We start from the raw sequence: 24,002 nt of genomic DNA, 5'->3' as shown, positions 1-24,002 counted from the left end.
CACTTTGGGGTTGCTCTCCAGAACAATGCATATGACAGTCAGCCAGGCAGGAGCCCAGGTCTGTTTGCTCATAAACCCATTGCCATTTTAATCACAAGAAATATGAGGGGGAAAATATTTCCTATGGTGACATGGAGGATTCCATTTGGCTCTTCAGAGGTGAACTTTCGCTCACAGTGGTTTCGCTCACCAGCCATCAGAAACCCAAGAGGTCCTGAATGAGATGAGGGTGCTGCTATCCCAGGACAAATTCCACCTTGGCTAACGACATGCAGTCTGCCTGACTTCCTCTTATTATTTCCATTGGCTGTAGCACTCCTTATGGCCTGTCCTGGAAGTCTGCATGCGGAGGCAGGTTCAGGGGTCGCAATAAGCCAGGATACAGTAGCAAATAATGTCAGCACTTCTCCGGTGGTCTCATGTGTTTCTGCCAGGCTTCAATCTCTCATTACAATATTAGGTTTCTAACCCTTAGTGCTGCAGAGGAAGCCTGGAGCGTGCGTCTTCCTCACCCCACAAGGCACCGACTGCTCTCTAGGAGATGTCTGTGCTGAGCTATTAATTTCTCTTTAATTTCTCACAGCAATAACAGACATACCAACACCACTACCAATTTTGTGCCCGCCCGTCTATTTAATGCCAACGTCTGGCTACCCAGGCTGGAGTAGGAGGGACAGCCATGGACGGACTCCACTTGCAGCCCCCTCCAAAGCAGTGCTTTCTTCCCAAAACCCCACAGCTAATGCTGAAATACATCCACTTCTGTCCTTATCCTCAAAGCCCCTGGGATAAGCTGAAGGTTTGTGTGGATCAGGGCTTCCAGCTGTGAAACACTTTCAGACCTTTTGGCCTAGAAGGTGCAACTTTTTGGAAGATTGTTGTCATTAAATACGTCTGTGTTCGTATATCTGGGGGAGTTCAGTCTATAGCATTTCAGCTTGATGAAACAGGAAAGAAAATAGGTTGTGCACAGCAACTACTCCTCAGAACGTCATCTGCAAACTGTTTAAGACATTTTTGCATGAACAGACAAAAGATGACTACCGTATGTTTAACTTCTCATGTTCCTCCACAGAAACCCACTATAGTCACTCTATTGTACACGAATATAAACCATTTCCCCTGGAAGGACTGTACTAGAGACAATATAGTGTTTCTTTATAATCCTGAGAGATACATGGCCTCAGTCCTTGCATTGCTGCTGCTGGTTCACTGTGGGTCTCTTAAGAGCTACAAGAAAATTTCTGCAATAACCTAGCTATTTTCCTGAAGCCTAAATCATCTGCACTGAGGTTTTACATTAGCTAACATTTGAAAAGGAAGCTGTCAACACAATTTTTCCTTGGAAATTGATAGCTGTGCAGCTATACTTGAGAGCCCAGCAGTTCAGCCAGCCTGGGTGAAGTAGCAGGGAACAAGTCCCTCCAGCTCAGCTCCTGCCATGTGTTTGTGATCTGTCTTTCTCTTTTTTGCACACACGTCTTGTTCAGTGTGTGGCACCCAGTGCATGTGAAGCACATGCAGGCGGTTCCCCCGGGGTATGTGGGGCCAACTGGTAACACACAGACACCTGTACCACATGGGTTTGCTGTGTCCCCATCCCTGGCTCACTCTGTCTCCCCCTCACAGGCTGAATTGCAGGCAAGAGCAATCCCACTCCAGTATAGATCCTGACAACCCACAGTACTTGCTGTTTGGGAGATCTCAGGGTACCAGGACTGCAAAGTTGACTACCACACCAGACACCACAGACAGGAGACTGTGCCAGTTCATGCCCCACAAACTCTGTGTCAACAGCTTCTAAAACCACAGAGGTTTGGTACTTACAGGCGGACCTGAAAGAGAGGAAAAAAATGAACAATCATTAATTATTTTAATGTAATAAATGCTAACCAGAAGGACTAGATAAAAACATTGCACCATCTTTTGGGGTTGATCCTGAGGCTGCTCCCATTTGCTGATGCACTTTCACCAACTCTCTGTTTGTTAATTAAGGTATCCCCACAATTAGCAGCTGCTAATAATCACTGAGTGCAGGGCAGCCTCTGACAGCCCTGTGTCAGGAAGGCCATGCAAGTCAAGCTCTTGACGCTGTTACACACAGTTTTGGTCCTTCAGCACACGAGTGGGGGGCTTGTTACTTGTGTGACTCCACCTCACATCCCTGCCACCCCTGGGGACTGAAAAAGTTGAATCTAGGGAGGCAAGAGCCCCTTTGCTGCTAAAATTCCTATGCACTTCCCATCAGCATTGGTGATCTTGCAAAGGTGTGAAAAGGTAATTAGGAAACTACAGCTATTAAACGTATCAGGTATCTTTTCTCTTTAATACAAGCACATTTTCCCCTTTGCTTCTGCCTATGTTCCAATAGAAGCCAATCTTGCCTCTTGGAAGAAATTCCCTGAAATCCTTTGGGTTTCTTTTATTTTGGAAAGCTTTTTGGAACCTGCGAGTGCTGCAACTCCCTTGTACAGAACAGTTGTACAGTATATATCAGGGCTTAAAGAGCACGCTTCTTTCATCAGTTCCCAGAAAATTCCTCAAAATCCTGACAGATATTGTGTGTGTGGAAAGAAACCCCTGGACTCACTATTTTGTGGTTTCCTCTCTGTGGGAGAAGCAAGACACACCATACAACTGTCAGGGGCTTCTACATTTTCCATACTTTATAGATACTCTTGTTTTCTTTTTTTTCTCTATACAGAGTGCCAAGAATTAGGGCTAAGCAGTATAACAGGCGAGCTGACAGATAACAGGCAGCAGCCTCCTCCTTGCACGGGAGGCGGATGTCACAGTGAGCACCTGCGGAATACGTCGTCATCCTGAAAATGCCCCTGGCTGAAAGTCCATAAAAGAAACCGGAGACTCTGGATGAACAAACGTTTTCCACATTGGAAATCTCTCACTTAGCATGACTCTTTCATACCAGGGGCTTCAGCAAATGGTTTGGCTATCAAGCTTTGGTGACCTAAAACTGCCCTGTCAAATGCCACTGTTAGACACAGCTTTCATCGTGGTTCATTTAGGTTACCTCTAAAGAGTACCTTTGGGTTAAAAAATAATAAAGCTTAGCACCTTCGTGATGACTGACAGACAGAGCTAAGGTCAACACTCACAGCCAGAAGGCTCAACAACTCAACTCCAATCAAATTTAGGACAGGATCTCAGGGGCGACCCAGATTTGGTTGGTCTGGCAATTGCCCCACAACCAGTGTTGATGCTGAGGTCAGTGTCCTACTTGGTACATCAAGTCTAAACAACAAAAGGGTTCCTCATCAGAGAGTTCATTTTGGAGGGCAAGGTCAGACTCACATCCAGGAATCCTAATTTATGCCAGACTGGGAGAAAAAAAAAAAAAAGAAAGTTTTCTGAGTCTGGCTTGGGTGACAATGAAGTTCTGTGAGAGAACTGTTCTGGAGAGATTTTGTTTCAGAGTGAGCGCCCTGTCACAAGGTCAATGCTTATGGCTTGCCAATACACGGACTTTATTTCCATTAGTAACACTGCAGACCCTTAATAACCCGCCTACCTGCCTGCGTGGGCTTGGGGCACTCACGACTTGCATGAGCCAAACTACTGAGCTAATATTAAAAGAAAAACTTAAAGACAAGCAAACCCTGAGCCATCCCTGCCCTTCTAGCCCCAACACACCCAGCCAGCAGCACAGCCTGTAACGGTATTGCTATTACCACTGCGAGAAAACATAAGCTCTTGTTTGCTCCAGAAGCTCTGTCCACAGAGCGGAGTAAATCAGCACTGCCAGCAGCTCTGGGCCCACCAGGCCACACACCCCACACAGATCAAAGGCAGGAGGCATAGTGGAGGCCCATCTCTGTTATATGCCCTCTATAAAATTAATGGTTCTGTGAAGGGGGGACTGCACAGTCTTGTGTAAACACACATCAGGGAGCTGCAGGGACAGAGTCTTGGCTGCAATAAGTCAATTGGTAGAGACCATCCAGGGACTGGGCTTCAAATGCTGGGATCGTCCATGTGACCCAGGAGAAAGCGAAGCCCCCAGACAGAGTCATTTCCAAAAGCAACATCATCTTACATGGGCTGGAGGAGGAGGAAAAGGGAGAGGAGGAGGAGGCAAGATGTCTCAAAGACAGCGGGGAGGGAGGAGGTGTTGCTGGATAAGCTGTTGCAAAGCACTGGGGATTTTACAAAGCAAAATAAAGCTTCAGCAAAATGCACTGGTCATATTCTGTCCCAGTGATAAACAAGAAGGTGGAGCAGAGGTTATAAAGTGTATTCTTAATAAAACAAGTAGTAAAGGCACATTAGAGGAAAGAGCTGGCAAAGGAGGACAGGGATATGTGCACCTCCACCCCCAACTGCTCCAACCATTGGTGGTCAGGCTGAGCCAGCCCCTCCTGGGCAGTGCACTAGACTTGCCCCTGGCCAGAGGTCTGGCCTGGTCAGGGACGCTGACAACTCTGTAAGCCAAGGGGGCAAACTCACAAGTCCACCAGGCTTCATGGGAGCCTTCACGAAAGCCACCTGAACTGCAACAGAGTCACCACAACACCACTGCACGTTGTCCCTCATGTCACCAGTGTCCTGCATTCCCAGCCAGACTGGGGCAGCTGTGTTGAAACAGGCCTGCTTGCCCCCAGGTGGGCCAGCTCTTGATGGTGGTGAACTCCAAAGAGCTCCACAAACAACCAGGAGCCAATATTATCAACAGTCACAAGTACAAATCACGCCTCTGGGCGTTCCTCCTCTCCCTACAGCAGGCTCTTTTGGGGTGAGATAGTGGTGGTGCTGCATAGGAGAAGAGCTAGATCCCCTTTCCATACAAACAGTCAACAGAGAAGAGACAATGAGTCAACAGAGCAGAGATCAAAGCTACCGCGAACATTTCTAAGCCCATTCCATAGCTAAGCCCGGGCAGCAGGCAGACCCAGAGCTCCCAGACCACCAAATCCCTCAGCCGTGCACAGACAGAGAACCCCCATTTGTAATTAGCACCTCCAGATGCCGTGTGTTTTGAACCTGATCTTGCTGGGCCTGGAGCGATGCTGGCGCTGGCACGTGGGCCGAGCACGGCTGTCCGCCCACGACGGGCAGCTCAGGAAGCCTCTCTCCGTGCCGGCGCCTCGCTGGAAGGCACCGGAGGGCTGTAAGCACTGGATCGCTGTTTATCCAGCTGCAGGGCTCAGGAGCAGCGGGGGACGGAGGAGGGGACGGAGAAAACGTGTCGGGAGTGGATGAGTGGGAGGAAGCAGCGGTCTCCTGCAAAGAGGAGACCCCCAGAGCACCTTTGAAACTGAACATTGAGAAAACAAAGAATTCTTGTAGGGGTACCCGGGGTCCCTCCAAACATATGGCCTCTGGAAATTAGCACCATCTGCACTGTCCCTTCTCAGCTGCTCTGGTTTTTATGCAGACAAGCTTTTCTTAAAGCAGCTCTGCCTTCCCTGTAGCCCAAATGAGTAAATGGGCAGCCACGGTCTGCAGATAGGCTAAACCCACCTTACTGCAGATACAGAAGGGACACACCTGCGATGAACAGCAAGGCCATGCCACAGAGCCCTCTCCTCACCTGACCTTCCACATGGCCCGTTCAACCAGTGACTAACGAAAACAGAACTATAAGGAACCCTTTGCTCTCACCCACGCAGAGAGATAAAAAGCCACCCTCCATGCTGTACCCTCTTCAGCCTCACAAGAGGGAATGCTTAGTTTTGTTAAGTGGGTCATATTTATCCTAATCTGGAAAGTCCCGTGTTCCAAAATAGCAGATGTTAAAAGATGGACGTATTGGAGCAGGTCAGTTTGGTAAGAGACCTTCCGCTGATGGCAGAGATATCCTCCAGCTTGAGAGACAGCAATGCTCTCTGGACCAAAAGGATCATTGAAATGATCCCATCCATTTAAGGGCATTTCCTGCTGTCTGGAAAAATGTCCATTCTAAAAAGGCTCTCAAATGCTGGAGCTTTTTTTTTTTCTCTCTAATTTCTTGGATTCAGGCAGTACAGTGCCTGCAATGTGGGTGTCTTCCAGCCTGCTCCAAAAGCTCACACACAAGGGATTTTTTTTCCCCCCTCTTTAGCTTACACAAGATGAGGAGGACAGAGAGAGAACATGAAGACATTATTGTTGCTTACTTGGGTCATCCGCACTACACACTCTGGCAGCAGGGAAGATGTAAACATGTAATCCATCCCTGTGAGGAAATCCAGCCATTTCACAGACCCAGAAGGCAGCCTTAGCGAGTTAGAGAGATACAGTTACTTCCTGACATTCAGGACTATGTTAATTGATAATAAGATAGCTGTGGCCAGGCAATTAGTTATGAAATGCTGATTAAAATGTCAGTGGCCTCAGCATGACCTTATCCAGGGTGGCCTGGATCCCCTCGTTCCTGGCTCCATGGGTGTCCAGTGCAGAGTGATCCCATTTTGGAGCAGGCAGACCCCAGTTGGGTACATGGAGCCCAAATGGTGGCTTGGGCCTGTTTTAGAGACTGGCCACGCTACAGTTTTCAAACAACACACCTACAGTACTCATAGCCATGAAGAGCCATTTTCCCCATGTCCATCCGGGGGCAAATGATACAAGGGGAGGCAGAGGGACGTTAACTCAGAGAGCTTCATTATTAGCTGCAGGGGAAATTAAAGACAAGAAAAATCTTGAAAATAATAAGAAAAATTTTAAGCAACAGTGACAACCCAAAGCACAACCTCCAGAAATTTTGCTTCAGGTGTTGTCAGCAGTAGCAGCCAATCTGAGTTTATAACTCACTCCAGAGAGTGCGAATCCCTTGCAAAGGCCAGGCCCCCCCGTCCCCAGAACACTCCCCTCTCGGCTACACCCTTGCAGAGTGGCAAGAGGTTCTTCAAAGGATTGCAGCAATGTTGGACGGCAAAAGGGCTATCAGGATTTCACTGCCAAAAAATCTGACCAACGCTAAGCTGAGGCACCAGGTTATGCCAGTCATTCAAGCTCGCCTCCGAAATCAAACCCATGACATCACCGAGACTCGGCAGTTAATATCAGCAGCTGTTGAGGATAAAAGTCGCTGCTCAGGCACTCTGAGCATCCCGGCACACCATCACCACCACCAGTCCAAGCCAAGGAGAAGGCCACAAGCAGAGCACCAAGAGAAGTCCAAAGGATGCCATGAACAAAGTGAACACCGAGGTGGAGCCTCACAGCAGAATTAACATGATTAGGCAGCAAAAATAAGAGAGAGGGTCTGATAGTGGAGTTTAGTTTAGATTCCAAGTGCATCCCCAAGCATCTCTGCTTGTTTTAAGAAATGTCTGTAAGGACAATGGGAGCCAGTGGGCCTCCAGAGCCAGAAGAATCTGATGAGGATAACTGGGGCCATTGGCATAACAGCAGGCAGCCCATTAGGCAGATTAAAGTGCTTAAAGACAAGGGTTCAACAATAGGCAAGCAGAAATAGTCTGACAAACATTTGGGAGAGCCCCTTGTGAAAACAAAGGACAGGAAAGGGTCAAGAGCAGATGGCCCACGAAGCGCTGGCTGCACCAGGACAAGCACAGCACCTCAGGCACTGCCGGGGGAGAGATGCTGGGATGGCCAGGGCTGGGCAGCAATGCTCGTTTTGGGCAGGCATCCGTGGGTCAGCAAGCTCTTTCCAAGCAGCAAACAATCGCATTTTTCTCTGCCATGCTGAAGCACTTAGCGTCACAGAAAGCAGAGAAGGACCCCCGGGGTCAGCTCTCCCAGTGGGTTTTCATGGTTGGAGGCCCCCTCAAGGTTTTCCAGTAGCGGTGCGGACCCCTGGACAGTAAATTGAAACCTTATGGTGGCAGGCTCATTCCGCTACACCACCTTCTGCCGAAGAGCCCACGTGCCCCCAGGCTACAGCAAACCACCAGCCCAAAACTGCTGCTCTTGACTATCCCCTTTCTCTTCCCCTTCCACCTCCCCTGAGCAAACCAAACAGAGATTAAAGGATTCCTGTGGAATGACAGTGACATGAAATCGAGGAGGGAACATCTTCAAAGCAACCAAAGGAATAAAAAGTCTCTACCTAGCCCGTTTGGGCAAATATTTCTCTAACGTGTTGCTGTCCTCTGGAGATGATGACACTACATGCTTCCCTAGTGATCCAGTCCAGGCGATACCCAAGCCCTGATTCATAAGGCCATATTTATTATCTTTCTTAGAGACTACCCAAAATTTCCAGTGTTGTTGTTTAAGTCAGTCAGTGACCTCTGATGCACAGCAAACTTGAAGAACAGATTTTTTTATTTCCCTCCTTCTCGCGGTTACCTCTTATGCGTTTGAAGTCTGCTGTTCTGTTCCCCACAGTCTTCTCTTGCCTTTAGACTAAACAAAACCTAATTCTTTCAGTCTCTCTGCAGAAGCCATGTTTTCTGGACCTCTGGTTGTTCTTGTTGCTCCCCGTCAGTGGCCCGTTTGCACCTTGAAGTGTAGTTCTTAAACAGTAACCTGGTCTCTGGCTCACTGCAGGAGTCAACAGCACACAACGTGGTGAAGGCAGAAGACACACTGTCTATTTACTTTATCTGCAGAGTCTTACAGAGGGACACGAAGTTCCTCCCTGTCACCACCTCTGCCTTGCCCTTATGTTCTGACATGTCACTTGTCCTTCACAAGCCCTCAAAGGCTCAGAGACTTCTTCAGGAAGTTGGTGTCCTTGTTGTCTGGTGTGACTGGCATTCATGCTCCAGTGAGAAGGAAGGTCTCCTTCTCACTCACAATGAACAACTCTAGCATTTTCTTGAGTGTCATTCACAGTCCCACCTGACCCTAGGCTCTCAGATTTTCATCTTGCATACCCATACATTTTAAATCCTTTCAGCTTTACTTTTCTCCTGTCTTGAATTTCAGCTTGCTGAGGAGTTCGTTATTTTCTTTAGCTGATCCCTTCCTGTAGCTCCTCATGCTTCCAACAGTTTCCCTGCCAGGTTGCTGAGTTTCCTCAACTTCTTCCCCAGCTCCTGCTCTCCAGGGGCACTACCCCACCAATTCTCCAGCTCCTTCTGTGTTTTTGAAATCCACCTCAAATATCTGGACATTTCCAGAAGCATCTCACAACTCTTAGCTTGAAGACACACGTGCCAGTGCAGCAAGCTACCACTCCAACAAAACCCTACTCTTGGCAGAGTAGATGTTTGATAATCTCTCTGCAGTTCCCACCCTACATTCACTAACACATCCTATTCCACGGCAGGACTAAAAAGGTGGTGTCTGAAAACTCTGGAGATCCAAACCAGTTTGAAAACTGCAGTTGGTTACTCAGGAGGAGTCTGACATTCCTCCATCGAGGAGCTGGCCACTTCTTCAGCACTCGGCCAGGCCCTGCACAAGTCCTACTCCTCAGAGAGCCTCAGAATTAGGAAGGAACAACAGGGGAAAACTGGCCAAAGTAAATCATGACTGGGTAAAGTAAAAACCAAAATCCATGGTGTTTTTACTTCCTGCTGAAAATTGAAATCTCTCTCATAATGTGGTTGTCTGGGAAAAGTAGAAAGTTGGACCTTACTATATCTAATAATTATTTAAATAAATTCTCTGATCATGCACTTAAAATGCAAATGACAAGTTTTATTTACTTGTCAAATTGCATAATTCTTTTTCGTCCTATATCATTTTTGCAATTAGCAGCTGATTTCAATAACTAGTGCGCTGTTACTTTTTTCTCCCCCGAATTCTTGTTATTCTTCCCTCTTTTCCATCTGCTAACTCTTTTCTTCTTCCTTCCTCCTTCCAAAATACTTTGCAATTTTTATAACAGCAAATTCTGTCACCTACCCAGGGACGAACAAAAGGCCATTGTGTTCAATTTATCTTTTAATAGACTCCTTCCTCAAATACCTTACGGACTGCCAGTACTGTCTTCCAGACCCTGTCTCACACCCTTTTGAGTTATGAAAATGTTTGGGAGGGTCTTTCCTTTCGCCCAGACATTTTTCCACCCAAGATGATTGATAGCTCCCAGTTACCACTAATTACCCTATCAGCAGTTGGACATGAGCCTAAGCCACAGCACTCTTCCTCCAGAGGCCAGCAATGCATCCCTGTCGCTCGTTATCCTCTTCTTCAAGGATGGAACAAACTGACTAATTAGAGACACCATAAATTCTTCCTTCAGGCTCCTTCCTGATGCACTGCCTTGCTTCCAAACAGAGCATGTGGAGGAGAGTGGGGCTGGTGCTAGTCCCTTCAAAAGGAAAAATGTGATGGAGTTTACGAGCCTAAGCGTGTTTTATGGCGCAGGAAGAGGAGAGTATTCATTCATTCATCCAAATCTAGCTGATGCTTTCTTAGCACGTCTCGAACTCGGGGAGGCTGGCTTCACTTGGCTACTCCAGTGCTGGGCTCTGCCTGGTGGGAGCCAGGCTGGGACAGCTGCACATATGGAGACAACCCGCACTGGCTCACAGGGACGAAGGACTCACGGCTTCCCTTACCTAGAATGAACTGAGCGTGCGGATCCCTTCCCTGCCACCCCCAGTGCCAAAACCAGATGCTCTGCAGAGCACACACTGTGGAGAGAGCCATTGAACTGGAAAGGTAAAAAATAACCCCAACCAACGCTGTCTCCCTCAGAGCATGGTCTGGAAGGCACCTGTATTCTCTCATCTTCTCAACATGGCAAATTTGACTCAATAAGTTTGCTAAACTCTGTCAGAACCTCCATCTTGTTTGAGACTAAAAGATTTTTCTTATTTAGGCATATAGGTTGTTAGTTTTTAAGGTAGCGAGAGATCCCATTATAATCTCAAAAAGAAAAGAGAGTACAATGAAAATGGAAAAGACATATTTTCCCCTCTCCCCGCGGCAGAGAAAAAATAACTTGGAAGAAACCCAAGCAAGTTTAGAAACCAGTTACTCTGAAGCTCTTCCTCCCAGACAAAAGGAAAGGCCCTGAGGGCATAAGGGGAAAAGGGCATTACATTTAGAGAGAAACTTCTCCAAAGTACATGGGGTGTGTGTTACACCTGGTAAATAACTGTTGAGGCTTCTCAGCCACCACTAAAGAGGTCCAAGTCCTACCAAAACAGGAAATCCTCACTGTTCTAGAAACAAAAGAGACCAAAGGGGAGGAATGAGGACTTGAGGTCTGCAGTAGTTTGCTGCAGGGGAAAGGCACATGGAGAAACCCATGTAGAGGAAGGGGGAATGGCTGAAGGCATGCTAAACCACGTGGGGCTGGGGATAGTGCATGCACCACACCAGCCCCCAGTCCAAGAGTCACATGTTTGTAGCTTCCCTTCCTAGAGGACTTGAGAGGCGCTTCCCATCACTGTCCCAAGAAACTCCAGGACCCTGCCCATTAAGATAGGGGTTAGTGCAATAACAGAGCATGGGGATTTATCCAGGATGGCTTTGGAATTCAAGGAGAGAACTATTCACAACCACACCTGATAACTCCCATCTCCTCCTTTTTTCCCCAGAAAAAAAGCATTTTCCATAAGCACTCAGGTCATCCATAAGCAAAAGATCCCTAGACACATTGGGATAAACTAAAAAACATGAGGCTACATCTTCCAAAAATAGATGGTTTTTTTCCCCCCCTCTCCTTTCTTTCTGTTTTTAAGCCCACATTAGATCCCATTGCACAGGGGATGGCAAACAGCCTTGCCATACCACAGTTTTTCCCTGGGTTTCTGACAGGTCCGAACCAGGTACCTCACTTCCTGGTGAGCAGAGAGCTGAGACATGGCTCCCTCGCTGTGGCCAGGGCAGTGCCAAAAACCCATAAGCTCTGTGGGCTGCTTTTGGGGTTTCAACCCCTCTTTCATCTGTGTGGCACTTGTATATAGTAGGGTTTAAGGGGAAGTTAATCTGTAGGTAGTGACTGCCTTTTTGGGAGACATAGTTACTCCCTCTTTGCTGCCAAAATTACTCTAATAAGAAGCTAATATTTAAAAACTAAATAAAAAAGGATAAAAAAAAATCCCAGCCCATTGTGTGCTTCAGCTTAGGGACGAGGCCAACACACAACTCCCAGCAGCTGCCACTGCCTCCAGCAACATCTCCTCCCTTGGACAGCAGTGGCAGATGACAGAGGCGAAGGCCAAGAAAAGAGCAGCCACCAGGATCTGGCCACATCCACCCAGTGCCACATTCCAGAGTCAGATTTGGCCTCTGTAAGACCCCTTCCCAAAGGCAAAGCAGCCCCATGGTTCTCTACCTGCTGCTGGTTGAGCCGCATGGCAAGGGGAGCCTGGTGTGGCTGGGATAGCTGGGTGGTCCCCAGTGAGGCGCGCACACTGCCCGGAGCAACACCAAATCATAATAAACAAGTCCCTCGCACAAAGCTCTGTCAGTTCAGATTCCAGTTCAGCTGATATAATCTTCACCTTCCCTTTGAAAGAAGGGAAAAAAGAAAGGCAAAAAGAAAAAAACCAGACATCCTAAGGGAGAGGAGTGAGGCAAGCGATGGATTGATACTGCTGCCCGTGTGTGTCTCAGCCCCCCGGCGTGGGGAAAATGTGCTGTTAATCAGCCTCCCCTCCCTGGGGAATACGCTGATTTAATTACCTCCTGCTTGCACAGTCCGTCTGTGATGCTGCTCACCCAAGACATCACATGAGGAAGAAACGGACACTGAGCTGCAGCAGCCAGGCTGGAACAGGATGGGCAAGCAGAGCAGGAATCATAGCGGCCCCGGTGGGAGGAGTGAGGGGGTGAATTGGTCCAGGGAGCCTGTGCGAGCGGGCTGCCTCCCAGTCCCACATATACAAGAGCCAGATAGCATCCAAGGGCATCACTGCCCCTCTGGAGCCACAGGCACTGCAGAGGGGATGGATGCACCGAGGAGTCACCTTTCCTCTATCTGAAACACAAGCTTATTTTGGAGGCAAAATCAAAGACATGCAATGGGCAACAAGGGGGTTTTCATACAGGAAGGGGGAGAAATAGCCAGATGAAATGGAAATGCCCAGTTAGCAGGTGTCATGCTACAGCCCCCCTCCCCTCACCAGCTGCATGGCACAGACCCCTCATGTGAGCACATCTCTCCAACCCTCTGGTTGTCATGCTGCTGGCATTCTGCAACATTAATCTGGGAGCATTGCTCTAATGCAGACAAATATTTTCCAGGCTTCTCTTTTACTATGCTTATGAATGTCAGTGAGGCAGGACCCGGAGGGGTAGAGACCTGGTCCAGCTCCTGCAAGGGGAGGGCTGCATCAACTGCATCCACTCTCAAAGTGACGCACTGGACAGTCACTTTGAAGAGCCTTCAGCAGAAGACATGGGTTTCTGCTCTCCCACCTGGGATCAGCCGGGATGTTCAATAATTAATGGCTGCACACTCGCCTGCGAAGGTCGGTGAGAAAAGCGTTGCTGCGTCTTTAACAGCTGCCAGCGATGGGAAACTCATTGGAGTGTGCGTTCAGAGGGGAAGAAGGTTAAGATGATTAACTGGTGCTAACAAGTTTAGGATGTGGAAGAAGTATTTTCTTGGACGTCCATCAAAGAGAGGATTGAATGTTCCCTGGCGGAGGGGGGGCGGTATGTGTTTAACAGATGAGGTTTCTGCCTCCCAAAGCCTGCCCAGCCCCACATGATGCAACCTCTCCCTTTTTAAGGCTGCCTCTGCCCCTGTACCGTCAGCGTACCTGTGGCCTCAGCTTGGCACGAGGGCTGAAAGACGATCCGGGGGAAGGAAAGCTGCTCCTCCACTCTTCCTGTTGATCTGCGTCCTGGGACACCCTTGGGCACTAGGGAATCAGCCTGGTCCTTGGTCTCCACAGGGAAAAGGTGTGGGCAGATGCCCGGAAGAGCCAAGAGGGTATCACCACACTGAAACCATACACCCTGGAGAGGAGGATTCCTCACGAGCCTCTCTACCCCACTGTAAAGCCCCTCTCTCCCCCACCACAGGGACACCTAACAGAGCCACCCTGCCACTGGCTAGGCCAGCAGCCCGCCTTTTACTTCCCCATTGCCCTCAAGCACATGGCAGCATGTCCCACTGGCACTGGCACGAAGTCCCCTCACAAGCAACTTTGGAGTGAGCCACTTGGCACCTGCGACGTCCCCCTTGGCCCATGCCGGGTATTTTCGGTGCTCCTCGCCGGCTGGCGGGCGCCCACGCTTTGCGCAAGGGGCTTGGCCGCCACCGGGCGCCGCGCCCGCCGCCGCGCTTGGCGGCCAGTACGGCTCGCCCTCATTCCCCCGGCCGCCGCAGCGCTGCCAGCATGGGCAGCACACGCGAGGCCCGCGTCGTGGGGCCCGGACGTGCGTCAGCGGCTGACGCAAACCAGCCCGGCCATGTGCACACAGCCCAGGCCTGGGAAAAATCCTCCACCCCGGTAGCACGCTCGTGCTCAATCAAAGCCGTCGCCGTACAGTAGCAGCGAATGTGCTCCTCGGGTTTCCTCAGCCAGCTGGGATGTTTTTGCCTTGTTTTGTCAAGGCGCTGATTTATGCCCATATGTACCATATACATTGTAAGCACAAGGCACGCAATGGTGTAAACACTTCTACCAAACATCTGTACACAAACCCGTCAAATATGCAGAAGCTCCCTGCTGCAGCCCTTGACATGCATCCCAGCTGCCCCACAGGCAACCTGTCAGGCCCTGGTCTGCATGCAGGATGCCATGTGCCACTGGATCTGTTACTCAGACACAGCTGGATAGGGACAGTAAGGGTCACAGTGGGACCATTACCTGATAAAAATCAGCACAACCACAATGCTTTTCTCCTGCCTCAATCTGTGCTTCTGGCTGGAGCCCATTGTGGTGGGTATCTGCTCTGAAATCTCCTTCCCGTGCATTTAATCCTCAATGTCTTTCTCTGCACCATACCCTTGCCTAGAGAAGAGGTTAGTTTATCTATGGTTTTGCATAGATGGCTGCACTGAACAACCAAGGTTTAGTGGCTGGGATATAACACCTGGGCTATAATATACAAGCACCATTAAAATTAATGCTTGTGCCACCAGGACTCATGCACACCTGAACATAAAGGTTCACCTGTTTGCACCTTTGGGCAGAGCTCAGCCTCCAGAGAAAAAGTCCCACAGCAGTTCTGTGTGTTTGGAGCAAACTCCTCCCACCTTCCAGCAAGCTTAAAATAATAAAAACTAAAATAAAAAGTTTAAAATGAGAAGACACATAGAAGGACAAAGAGAGGAGCCCTGGGGTGTCCCAGACACAGGCCTGAGAATGGCAAGAAGGAATCATACCAACAAGCAGACGAGTGTGAATAAACAGGCCACTCCCTTGCTGAGCACTTGTGCCCATTACTGTGCCTCAGAGCCCACCCTTTTCAATTCATTGGCTGTTTCTAACCATACTTTGGATAAAGAGGGAGAGGCCGAGGTTTTTGCCATCCAAACTCCATCAGCATGGTAGCACCACGGGGCTGTTCTAAGTCCTCCAGCCCAGGCCATGCTCGCAGCTGTACTAATGGCATATGCAAGCCCTCCTAGTCTGCACTGAGACAACAACAGCAGGTTCATTAACATCAATTAAACACTCCTTAATAAAGTCAGCTTAAATCCCATACACAGACTAAGCTGGATGAGATGGTGCTTAAAGGCATAAGGAACATCCTGACTTCCTCTTTCTTACTGTCTCTCAGCCATGGATATGGCAACCTCCAGGTGACAAGAGCCAAGGTGGGGGTGACTCCTCGAGTTGCTCCAGGTAGTTGTGCAAGAGCACAGCAGCCTACATGTTCAGAGAAAGAGAGTTAAGTGACCAAGCAAACTATTTGTTTGTTTTTTTTCCTGAATTGTTCATCCTCATCTATTCATAACTGCTCACAGAATCTGTGGAATTCATTGTGTGGTTTGCATCTTCAAAACAAATGAAACAACAGTATGTCTAAACCAAACAAATCCCAACCCAAAAATACAGCCAGCAGGCCAGGGCGCATGAACAACCTTCCAGGCTGAAGTGTGTGTATACTCTGGAGGGCCCAAAATATGTGGATGGGGGAATATATTTAAATTTCAGGGAATTCCCAGGGAGATGTCTTACAAAGGGGGGAAAAAAGGAGGAGTACTATTTAAGCAATGATTATGCTGCAGTTTTTCTCCCAGCTGTGCCATGAGGATGGCGTGCCAGAGAACCACATTTTCTGACACAGCACCACTCTGCTGTGCCTGCGGTGGTGCCGCAGCAGCCCGGGCACTGCTCCCTCCAGATCCCGGCTCTCCAGCCAGCCTGGCCATGAGGGCTTTGCCAGTGCATTCAAGGGAAAACAGGCAAATCAGAAAGCTCAGAGCTTTTGGCAAGGAGTGGCTGCTTGAGATAAAAGTCCTCTTTTCCAATTTTTTTTGTTAGCACTTGTCAAAAAGCTGTGTTCAGACACTTTTAAAGCTGAAAACACCTTTTGCACAGTCAGCATAGGAAGCCACGTTGATTTACCATCCTGAAAAGGGGTCAAACACAAAACTGTATCATTTCAATTAGTTCACTGCACCTCCTGACAGGAGGGCCATGGGGATGGGTGTTTCATTGCATCCTCCCACCTCATGCTCCTCATGGCTCTGAGCCAGAGCTTCTGACACGGCTCATGGCTGCTGGTGTTTAAATAGCTTCCACACCCTCGCCCCACGCCAGGGATCCCAAACGCCTTCTCCACCTCTCAGTGCTCACCAGAGCATTCAGGCTTTTCATCTCATGGGAGCCCCTGAGAAGCATTAAGACACTGGCACAGATTGCCCAGAGAAGCTGTGGATGCCCCATCCCTGGAAGTGTTCAAAGCCAGGCTGGATGGGGCTTGGAACAATCTGGTCTAGTGGAAGATGTCCCTGCCCACAGCAGGGAGTCGGAAGGAGATGATCTTTTAGGTCCCTCCCAACCTAAACCAGTCTGTGATTCTATCATCTGCCAAAGCAGCCCCAGCAAGCTAAAAAAGGATCATGTCAAACACAACAACAAGAAAATATAAAAGCCATGAAAACAACCTGTCAAGAGAGGAGCATGTCAGCTGGGATGTGGGGAGCAGGCAGGACTCAGTCACTGTCCCCTTTTTTGGCTCATCTCCACAGAGACATTTGGGGAGAAGATATGAATCCCAAGGGAGGAACAGATGCATCTACCTGGATGCAATATTCTGCCTGCGTGCTGCGGAGCTGAGGCTCAGCCCATGCTGCCCAAGGGTCTACCCCTGCTTCAGCCATCCCCACTACCCCTAATCCTGCCTTTCCCAGCGTTTTTTCCTCCCTCTGCAGCTGCCTATGGGGCCAGGCAGGGGTCAGGATATGCCTCTAATCCTGCGGCCTCCCGTGAGCTGGCCCTGCTGGCTCTGGGTGACACATCCTGGGTGGGAGCCAGAGCCCCACTGATGCCCTACACTGTTTCTTGCTGGGCTCCTCCAGCAGCTGCCAGTGTGCCGAGGGGTCAGGACAGCATGGACAGGGGGGTGCCCAAGGGGGAGACCGGAATGCCTGCACCGAGTGTGCACAGCATGTGGCACTTGTCTCCCGGGTGCAACTGGGGCCACCACTGCACCTTGACTTCTGCAGGCCACCCTGCAAGAAGGGGAACAGCAGCAACTTTTGTGTGTTGCAGTATCTCCTGCTGTAATTTCTGTAAGGTCAATCGCAGCTGAAGAGTGGCCAAGCACCTTTCCCTGTGCCCCAGGCTGGGGCAGACAGGGAACGTGGGTGGAATTTTGTAGAAGAAATGCCTCGGGGACATTCCTTTGTAAAGTCTTACAGACATTCCCGAGAATACCCCAGTTGCCATTCACTGCCAAAATCCTTGCGGCTGCCCCACACCATCCTCCAAGCCCCTGTAACAGCAAAAGGTACGCTTGTTTGTGGCGGGGTTGTGCAACCTCCCTCTGACTGCCAGTCCCAGTTCCCGGGAGCTGCCTCCTCCTGCAGCCGAGGTCTCTCCTCTGCCCGCGAGTGCTGCCACAGGGAGAGATGGAAAAGTCATTCGGCATCCCTCCGAGCTGCTTCCCTGCTTGCATGGCTGACCGCCTCCAGCACCGCAGGCTCCTAACCTGCCCAAGGAGAAACTGGACCAAAACAAGCATTGTGGGGGTAGACAGAAAGCAGCCAGGGATATTGAAGACTGGAGCAGAGAGCCAGCAGAGTGAAAAACAGCCACGTGGGGACTGTGAAAATCAGAGCTGAAGAGAGGATGATGGGAAAGGTCTAATAAAAAGTCACAGTATACAAAATACACAAGCACCCACCTCCACCAGGACGGCTGTGGGAACGGATTTTGGTGTAATCTCTGGCTATCGAGGCTGTCCAGGCAGACACAGTCTGGATATGTAACTGGATCAGGATTAGACCTGATTTAAGAAAAAATCTAAGGAAATCTTGGATTAGACCTAATATAAGAAAAAATCTAAGGAAATCTTAGATTAGACCTGATCTACAGAAAGCTTAGATTTTTTTGCTCTGTCAACTTGAAAGACAATGCTTTCCCTCACAGTGTTTTGTTACTACGTGGAAGAAATCAAGGGAGGCCAGTTGGCTGTAAGAGGATCCTCCAGCCTCAGGTAGCTCTCAACCACATCCACATACCATATGGAAAAGCATCTGCTCAGCCCCAGAAAACCTCCCCCAGTCTCATCCTAGCATGCAAAAACCTCAGACCAAACCTGTGCTGAGTTCCCTCCCCACACTTGGCCCCAGCACGGCGCAGGCTCTGGGGATGGTGAATAGCTACAGTCATTACTACCACTGAACCTTAGGGTCTCTTTCCCAACCTGTGCAAAGTTGTCCCAGGTCAGTCTGGCAGACAGTGGGGACAGAAGGAATCACGCAGGTTACCTATCAGACAGAGGGAACCGAGTGATTAATTACCCAGAAAGGTTGTGCTAAACTTGGAGGCTGTGTCCTCCCGGCCAAGACACTGCTGGAAAAGCCCACTGTGACCCCTGAGCTCAAAAAAGTCAATGCCAAGGAGCGACGCGTCACAGGTAGCCACACCCACCCCCAGCCCAAGTGATCTGAAGTAGCAGCTTCCCAGTCAAAGGAAACTTATATTTCCTTATCGTTTGCTATAAATACAGCTGTGCTGTTTTCCTGACCGTGTTATTCCTACAGTCCTTATCACACACACTCAGATATCCACAGCGCAGTCACACACTTCACAACCTTCTTGCTCTCCTATTCCCAGCGTTTCCAAACCATTTACATTCACAGCCCCCTGTGTTCTGAAGCTCTTCTATGGCAACGGGTGACACTGCCCCGGACCTCCACATCCGCACTGAACAGGTCAGCAAATGAACTTGTCTTCCTTTTCCCCTTCTCTGCCATACAGGGACCTGGCTCGCAGCTCGGGATGAACTCAAATGTCACTTCTGATAAACATTTATTTTTGCTGAGGAGTACGATGTGTTTATAGGCAGTGAAGTGGGCCAGTGAGAAGCAACAGGCATGCGCCAAGTCTTGCAACATCTTGACGCTTCTGAATACCTTGGTCTCCCGCAAAAGTCACGTTGTATGGTCCCTGGGGCATTTTAAACACAAGGGGGAAAAGGCACTGGGGAAAAGGATTCCCAAGGTCTCGGGCTGGAAGAGAGACCACATTGAAACAGCGTGACAGTGCATTCAGGTGGCCTGTGTTGCATCAGCCTGGAGACCAAAGGGAAATACCCTGGAGCAAAGGGTCTGAGAAGAGACAGCAGCTGGTTGAAGGTGCCTTCATTTCTGCACTGATCCAAGACAATCAAGACCTCACCTGCCACAACATCAGCTTTAGACCGTGGTCTCATTTCCCTCAACGGATTAGGTGACAGGGTGGGGGAAAAATTTACATACAGTACCCATACCTGTAGAATATTTGATGAAGACGAGCAAGTTTAACAGGTAAAAAGGCAGCCTGAACCTTTATGAGATGATACTACAGTCCTCCTAAATCAAAGCTGTCATTCAGCAATACTATGAGCTTAACTGGATGAGTGGGCACCCAAGTGCTAGGAGAAATCCATCACCAACTGCTGCCAAGCCTTCCCACGGGATGTGGGTATCTGTAACCAAGTATTATGACCTTGATGCTGAAATACTTGGGCAATTCATCTATCACATGCCTGGTGCAGGGGGTCACATTCAGATGGCCTCAAAAATCAGTGAATCTGTTTTTTCTCAGCTCTGCATTCAAGTTCTAAGTTTCCTTCTCCAAGCTGGCTCAGAAACACCAGGAGGATATTCATTCCTGTGGTTTTATGGCATTTATATGTCGAGTCTAGGCAAGAACTTGAAAATGGAGTAGGGCTATGATTTGTGTTCCCATTGGAGGAAAAAGTTTGACATTTAAAAACAGTTGAGCTCAGTTTTGATCTGTTCTTTAGAGAATAGATACTTAGAAGAATAGACACTTAGAAGACATTTCATTTGTACTATCTTTTAAATATAAACTAAAATAGCTCCAGTTGTTTCTTTCTGGGACTAAAAAGGAAGTCCAACAGTCCTGATCCAGAGTAGTCAAATCAGGCTTTTTCCAATGTTCTACAAGTCTGGATCCTGGATTTTAGTTCTTTTCCATCATAAATCTGTACAACTTTACCTCTTGCTTTTACAAGCTGCCACCTTGCAGATCCATTTTAATGTGGCAAGAGACTGCCTCCTGTGTCTCTACACAGGTCTAAATACAATGATTTTGAGACGTTACTTACAGCAAAGACAACCCCCCATAATTTCCACCACTATCCCGCTGCTGACCATATTTGAATACACTTTGATATGTGTACCACCAGACACTGTCAAACACCTCGTGTTGGGCACCAAAGAGAACCAAAGGAGAAACCACAGAAAATAGAAATGCTGCTTGCATGTGCTCGTCCAGACACAACTTCCCCTGCCTCTTTCTTTGCAAAATGAGCTTCAGATACCCAGTTTGGATATACAAATTCAAACTCTCACAAAAATTCAGCTGAGGATGTGAGTGGTAGCTGGCACTTCTCTGGTTTTTTTCTACACAGCCCGATGCATCAAAAGACAATGAGGAAGGCTGAATGATTCATAGTCATGGAATGAAATGCCATTCACAAATGTTTTTTCCATAGCAATTTGTCACTTATTGTATTGAAACCACTTCAGAAGATGTGTCTCAAAGAGCCTTTTGATATTAGCATGATTAAAAACATAATGCAATTAAGCAATCCCATAATATTTCTGTATGTTATACAAGTAGGACCTCGAGTGACCACTTCATCGAACCCCCTCACAAATGAACAGTTCTAGCAGAAGGCTGTTATTCTGCAAGATGCCTCAGATAGTGGTACAACACCAAGGAATTCAAATCTTCTCATCCCAGAGGCATTCTGGCTCACCAAAATCCATCTGTTCAGCTTTGGTGTTGGGTCTAGCCTACATGTCTCAAACCTTCTAAAACCAGCCAAGAAAGATGCACCTCCCCAAGAGCCACTCTGCCCACTTCAACACCGATGTCTAAAATCACTGGGAATATTTACCCTCTAGATGTTATCTTTCTCTCTTTATTGTCTGTCTAGAATCTACCTGGACATTTGACACTTGCCCTGTTGTTCCTGTCACCTGTTGGTATTTAGGCACATACCAAACTTGTGGTGCACCCCTCCACATCGAATTCCCATATCTGGAGCGCACTGTTATGCAAACATGCACAACTTTGCACTCATACATGACACAGCATTAAAAAAGCCTTCAATGACATGTGGACAAAAAAGGTCCTTCCAAAGTGCCAGCTTTCCCCACATCCCTACCTGCCGGGCAGTTGCATCGCTGGTGTGTGTCTCGAACTTCTCGATGTCTCGGCAAGTGAAACTTCAATTTCTGTCAATAGAGGAGAAACAGGAAAAGGATTAATTTATACCATCAGAACCAAAGCCTCAAATTCTTGGAAAAGTGGGAGTTGGGGGGGGGGGGGTGCCCAAGAGATGGGAAAGACAGGGTAGAACAATTTGGGAATGAAGAAAGGCATTAAAGTTCACAGTATTTAACTAGAAATGTGGGGTTTGATTAAAAGCAGGCCGAGGGAGTTTCGTAACGGCCTCCAAATGTGGTCCTTACAGGCATTACAAAACCAAGAGCTGGCACTGGCAAATAAATTGGTGACTGTGTCCTTGTGAAAAAGCTGCATTTCTCAGCAGACTCACTCAGCAGACAAAACCCGAAGATCTGAAGCAGGTACTCTTCCCCCCTGTGGCTCCTTATGCTCATGGAGACACCTGGATGGACAGGAGGGTCCCACCAAAATATTGTGGCTCAAGGTGAACTGAGAACAGCAACAGCATCTCCTGAAACCTTCAGAGGCTGTGAAACTTAACTTTTCTCCAAGTGCAGAACAGAACAAAACCTATCAAGAGCTTCCACAATGTCGAATTGCATCAGAATGTTCATTTCCAATGAGTTTGGATTTCTAATGGTGCCAGCATGTCAGTCTCCTGCTCTCTGGGCCCACCTGTGTATCTCTTAAAGGGCCAATAGAGTCCACCTGAGGTCACCAAATCTTCCCTCACTGGAAATGTCATTAAACTTAACCCATGTCCTGAGCCAAATGTGCTTTAGGGACAGCATCCCCACCACCCCTCATAGACTGTATTAAAATAGCTGTAATTTATTAAAGAAAATGCAAATCAACCCAAAGAAGCTATTCATTAATGCCTGCAAAGTACACTTGGTTAATGATTTGAGATGATCTGAGAAGGCTGAGCTGCTGGGCTGCCTGCGCTAATGAGTCACTCCCTGTTCCCTTCTAACCCTCAAGCCCAGCTTCCCATCCCAGTTACACCTTCCTATTGTTTGACCTACTTCACAACTGGGCCAACATTCCAAAAGAAATATTGGGTGCAACAGAAGCCCATGCCCAGGATCATACAGAAATGACTTTATTTTCACAAGTAATCGAGCACCTTCCTGAAAGAACACATCAGTTAGGGGGAAATTCCTTTTAGAGAGGAAAAAAGTAAAGCAACTTGGTTCTGCCTGGATGAGGGAAGGCAGAACTGGCTGGAACACTTCCATTTTTTCACTTTGAAATGACTGGCTTCCTTATTGCAAGTCAAAAGCAGTAAGGGTTGTTGTGACTGACTAGAAATTGAGTATTTTCAGTGCTGAAACATTCTGATAGAGAGTTGATTTGATATCAGGGTGATGAGGGGGTTTCAGGTGAGAATTGCCAGTTCCCATAGAGCATTTTTATCTGTGTTTACCTTCTCAGTTTAAAAGCACTGATATGTGAATCTTTGCATTTGGACACATTCCCATGTAGCTGCCACCTCCCCGATGGCACAGTTCTGCTCTGCAGCACTGAATCACTTTGTGCTAATGGTCAAACATGGGCACAAACAGGACAGAGGAGCCTTTATTTGGATACTCACACTGGTATGTAGGCATACACACTCCCATTTCCATCTACACGCATGCCAACCAAAATGTCTCAACATCAGACCGCCACATTTGGGTGGCTTTCCCACGTTTGGGAATCGGCCTCAGCACAAGGGAGGGATGATGGGTTGCAAAGGCAGGAGCAGAAAGGCATTTCCTAACCAGTAAGGATCCAAACACCCTGGCTGCAGCAGGACCCTTTGTAGGACAGAAATCTGCAAGGAAACCTGGAACAGATCGCTGCCCCATTGAGCGCAGAGGCACTGGAGGGGCTAAGGGGAAAGGGCCAAGTTTGGGTGGGCTGCAAGAAGCCTTGGCTGGGTTGCTGTGCCAGCACAGAAGGAGAAGAGCAGCAATTGGACTTGTCAGGGAAGTGATGACCCAGCAGGACTTCAGCATAACCGGGAACGGAACCGGAGCAATAACATTTCCCCAAGACTTTATCTGCAGGGTCAGGGCCCTGGAAAGACCTGGGACTACTGAAATAGCCTTAAGGATGGGGGGGGCCTCAGGAGGAAGGTGCAGGAGCTGCTGGGCAGGGATGGGAGCACAGCCCTGTGCACCATGACCATCAGCCATCAGGCACTCACCGGCATTTGGCATTTTCCCCATCCTTGGTGCCTCCCTTGAGTCCAAGAGCTCTGCACATCCCTGGGGAATACAAAGGGCAGTGGTGCCGTGGGATTGCTCCCCTTCAGTGGGAGGCAAACCCTACCAGGAATTTAGGAGCACCTGGAGTTCAGTTTCCTGCACA

General features: G+C 48.5%; 1 protein-coding gene across 1 annotated transcript in view; it reads right to left on the bottom strand.

The window, feature by feature from the left end:
• The window catches only part of COL13A1 (collagen type XIII alpha 1 chain), a 99,665-nt gene that overhangs the window by 56,832 nt on the left and 18,831 nt on the right, over window positions 1-24,002 (bottom strand). The window contains exons 5-6 of the mRNA XM_039381894.1: window positions 21,625-21,694; window positions 1,828-1,835 (exon numbers count right to left, since the gene is read on the bottom strand). Coding sequence (XP_039237828.1) covers window positions 1,828-1,835; window positions 21,625-21,694 — 78 coding nt within the window. The remainder of the gene's footprint in view (window positions 1-1,827; window positions 1,836-21,624; window positions 21,695-24,002) is intronic.

The sequence above is a fragment of the Pipra filicauda genome, unplaced genomic scaffold (genome assembly GCF_003945595.2).
Source record: "Pipra filicauda isolate LSUMZ 115617 unplaced genomic scaffold, ASM394559v2 scaffold246_size1145428_pilon, whole genome shotgun sequence".
Lineage (NCBI taxonomy): Eukaryota > Metazoa > Chordata > Aves > Passeriformes > Pipridae > Pipra > Pipra filicauda.
This window is presented reverse-complemented; position numbering and strand designations above follow the sequence as displayed.